The sequence below is a fragment of the Phaethon lepturus genome, unplaced genomic scaffold (assembly GCF_000687285.1).
Source record: "Phaethon lepturus isolate BGI_N335 unplaced genomic scaffold, ASM68728v1 scaffold41241, whole genome shotgun sequence".
Taxonomy (NCBI): Eukaryota; Metazoa; Chordata; class Aves; order Phaethontiformes; family Phaethontidae; genus Phaethon; species Phaethon lepturus.
In genome coordinates this window covers 21,515-25,439 of record NW_010517741.1, presented here as the reverse complement: position 1 = coordinate 25,439, position 3,925 = coordinate 21,515, and the positions used below count along the sequence as shown (strand labels likewise).

Genomic DNA, 3,925 nt, shown 5'->3' with positions numbered 1-3,925 from the left:
TCCTCCGCTAGGCGCGACTGACAAATTGACAAAATTAAGTCAATAAAGGAACTTAGTTCGGAGCTGAAATTTCAGGATTGCGTTAACGGGCACTTTTGGGGATTAAACTTTTCCCCCACCTGCACCGGGGTTAGTTTAGAAGGAAAGGGCAGGACCCAAAGGGCCAGAGCGGAGCTACCGCTCGCCACACCACCTTCATCACGCCCAAAGCCTCGCACTACAAACAGTTACTCACTTGCTTATTTAATGAAACCATGCATGATCACAACATGGGGGTTGTCTGTTAAGCTCCTCTGTGTGGAAAAAAAAAAAAAAAAAAGAAAAAAATCAAAGCTTTATTCTATTAATTAAATGTGCCAAGCAGTGAAACCAGCTCTTAAAAAAAAAAAAAAGTATATAAAATAGGTCTTTGGCCCTCCCTCTGCAGGCAGCAGTAGCAGGATTAAGGGAGAAGCGGCGCAGGGGAGGCAGCGGGCGCGCGGGCCGGCTTGGCTCCCGCTCACCGCTCACGTAAAGCCTGCGCCGCCGCCGTTACTTTTGCGAACTTGTTCCCCGAAACAAAACCAAAAGCAGCCCAGCAAAAAGCCCCAAAACAAACAGGACAGACACAAGGTTTGATTCCACTACTGTCTCAGTGTACTTTATTCTCCTGCTGTCTACAGCTGAACAGCCACACAGGACAGAAACAGGTAGCACTGAGGAATGATCAGATTTCTTCCCTCCACGCCCCCTCCCCAACTTCAGGAATGGCTTTTTCTTTTTTTTATATTTTTTTTTTTTAGGAAATCCCACCCCGCCTTGAGAAACAAAATAAAAAGAAAAGGCATTACTAGAAATGTGACCCAGGCCTCTCCCTAGTCCGTGCTCCGGAGCTGGCTGGCTCTCCCAGTTCCCAGAGCTCCTCCTCTCCTCTAAACACCTGGGATTTTTTATTTTATTTATTTTTTTTTTTTGTACACTGGTTCAAAGTCGGCACTTCGACTGCAATCTGAACCCAGCACTGAAAGGCACATATCTGATACCCTGTACAAGAGCTAGTGTGGATGCTGCAGTGCAGATGGGCAACGAAAGTGGACTCCACTGTAATGGATCCTAGGATCAGATCGGGAAAAGGAAATTGGGGAATAAAGCAGATCCTCGCCTGCTTTTTAGAAAAAGAAAAGAAAAAAACCAAAAAACAATACTGGCTAAGGTTTTCTACTCTCCCTCCCACAAGCAGCTTTTAAAAATGCCCATGTTAAACTGCAGATTCAAATGCTGGTAGTATCAACAGCTGCATTAATAAAAATGAAATGAAAAATAGTCTCAAAATCCTGCACCTCCTCCGTTTTTTCTTGGCTTATTGCTGACAATCTAGGATAAACAAGGGACTATTCCTCAAAAGCAAAAGTCTCATTCAAGAGGAAACGAGAGATTCTGATCCTTCATGTGAAAATAAGACGTTGCATGATTGGGGAAGCAGTAAACAGCCACTTCATTTCTGAGTTGCCCATCAGACTGTTACTACTCTCTTGAGAAAAAAAAAATTGTCTATGGGTTCCCCTTTTACTGGAAAGACCAAGAATACAAAAAGGAAGTATTGGGGAATGTTTGACACCATTTTATTAATCTTCAACTGCAGTGGAAAAATATAACCTTTTACAAGTGCCGTCTTGTGTAAGCTCAAGTCAGTATATATATATTTTATATAAATTTTTTTCCTTTTTTTTTGTTTTTGAAGTGCAGCAAGAGACCAATACCACGTTAAATTTGATCAAATAAAGAGCACAAAAGGCCAAGCAGTTTCCAAATGGCATTTTATCAGATTTTGTTTGAACATTGAATTTATCCTCATTTTGCAATCCAAAATATTACCTGAAGTTTTATTTTGTTTTTCAACTCTTTGGCACAATTTTTGTGGGTGTTCGGGCTGCTACAGTACAAGTCAGGAGAGATCTTTCCCTTTGCGTTCTCACTGCCAATTCGGAGCACTTAACGTTTGTATTTTTGTGTTTGTGTTGTTTTTTTTTTTTCGTGTGTGTGGTTTTTTTTTTTAAGCCTGAAATCTTGTTTGACAATTTATTTCTATTCCCTCTAACGCAAGAGTTTTGTTTTTCCCCCATTTCTACATTCACAGTTGAACAATATTAAGGAAGGAAAGGCGCTTTGATGAAACGAGATCATGAAAAGCGTCACTCAGAACGGGAGCTCTGAACATTCGTCAGTGTTTCCCTAAAATAAAAAGCCCTAAAGAGCGACTTTCCTTTTTTTTTTTTCTTTTTTTTTTTTTCCCCTCTTTTCTTTTTTACATCTCTTATGCTGCATCAGTAGACTGAACTTCGGTTAGTTTATGAAATGCAACAGCTAACCCTTTTTTTGGGAAAAGATAAACTGCAATGACTTGAAGTTGAGAATGTGGATACCGCCTCATTCACACACACTCACTCCTAGACTGAAAATCCTTCACCCCCTCCTTTTATCCCATGCACTGACAGCATCGTGCGGCAAAGGTTACAGCAGGCGGCCGGAGACCCAGGCTCCATCCCTCTCCAGCAGCCAAAGCCAGACCTCAAAGAGCACCACAGTTGAACCCAGTTTCCTCTCCTCCAAACCGGCCGTTGCCCTTCCGCGCCGGCCACGACAGAGAAGCTAGTCCTGGTCTGTCAGAAGAAAGAGACTTGCTCGTTACTTGGACAGAAATCGGTCGTTCCCTCTTCCCGAAGATGGCCGATGCCAGGTTTTCTACGCAAGTCAGTGCTCAGCTCGCTAACAGCGCTGCTGCTGTTGCTGTGGCGGGATTTTCAATGTGGTGTGTTTCAAGCCTCACTCACTCATCCTCTCATTCCCAAACATTCAGCATCCGTGCACACTCCTCACTTCCGGGTTTTTTCAAAAGATTGGAGATTTCCAGTGGGGGTCTCAGGTGTCGTCCCAATGGTAACAGATCTGCAAGCAAAAAGGACCCATCAAACAAAAAAAAAAACCAACCACCCCAACACCACAAATCCCCACATTCGGGAGATAAAACTAGCAGTAACTGGAAAAAAATTGTCTAAAAGAGAAATGATAGGGATAACTAAGGAAATTCTCAAGGTGGGCTGACAAAGCCACAACAGATTTAATTCACCCAAATGCAGGTACATCGTCGTGCCCCTCTCTACAATCTGCTCCTTTTAAAAGGTGCTTCAGTAGAATCACAGACTCGGAGAGCATCTCAAGTTGGAAGGGACCCATAAGGATCGGTGAGTCCAACTCCCTGCTCCTCGCAGGACTACCTAAAACTGAACCATATGACTAACAGCATCGTCCAGATGCTCCCTGAGCTCTGAGCAGGACTGAGGAGTCAAGGGGCTTCCATTACTCTGCATATGGAGGAGCGCAGGATCCTCCCCAACTAGCAAGGGCGATGCACTTCACGAAGCAAGGAGCCCTCAAGTCTGCATCTGGTCTTGTGAAAGCCAAGCAGTTCGCCGTGTTTCTCTGTTTGTATTTGTTCTGATATGCAAGACCACAGATGGGGCTTGTTTACAGAAAATCAAATGAGAAACAACCTTCTAGAGAACAAGGCTTTTGTGAAGCATCCCTTTCAGACTCAGGAGTTTAGCCAATTTCATAATTATGCAACACGAAAAGGAGGTGGGTGTAATTCCTTACCAAGCTTGATTCTTCAGTTTTCTCAGTTCTTTAGTCGCCCAGGTAGCGAGGGTTTTTGTTTTGTTCGTCTTGGATCTTCTTCCTTCAGTTAGCAGTTCATGTATCATGGGTCTAGCTTCTACTAATTTCAGTACATCTTTTCCAAACGCTGTACACAAATCTCTGAAGAAGAAAGAGAGGCTTTGAGGCTGAGTGCCACAAACAGATGTGCCAGTACCACTCTGATAAGCTCTTGCTAGCAAAAAGAAATCTGACTCACAGCTAATGTCCTTTTTAAAATGCTGCATATGGT

At 43.3% G+C, this 3,925-nt stretch overlaps 1 protein-coding gene across 2 annotated transcripts in view; it reads right to left on the bottom strand.

The window, feature by feature from the left end:
* Positions 1-2,870: 2,870 nt before the first annotated feature.
* Positions 2,871-3,925, bottom strand: part of KPNB1 (karyopherin (importin) beta 1) — a 20,219-nt gene continuing 19,164 nt past the window's right edge. Inside the window, exons 19-20 of one of the 2 annotated variants that reach the window (XM_010296479.1) lie at positions 3,634-3,795; positions 2,871-2,925 (exon numbers count right to left, since the gene is read on the bottom strand). In XM_010296479.1, coding sequence (XP_010294781.1) covers position 2,925; positions 3,634-3,795 — 163 coding nt within the window. In that variant the 3' untranslated portion in view covers positions 2,871-2,924. Of the gene's footprint in view, positions 2,926-3,629; positions 3,796-3,925 lie in introns of those variants that run through there. The other variant, XM_010296480.1, reaches the window with a different exon arrangement.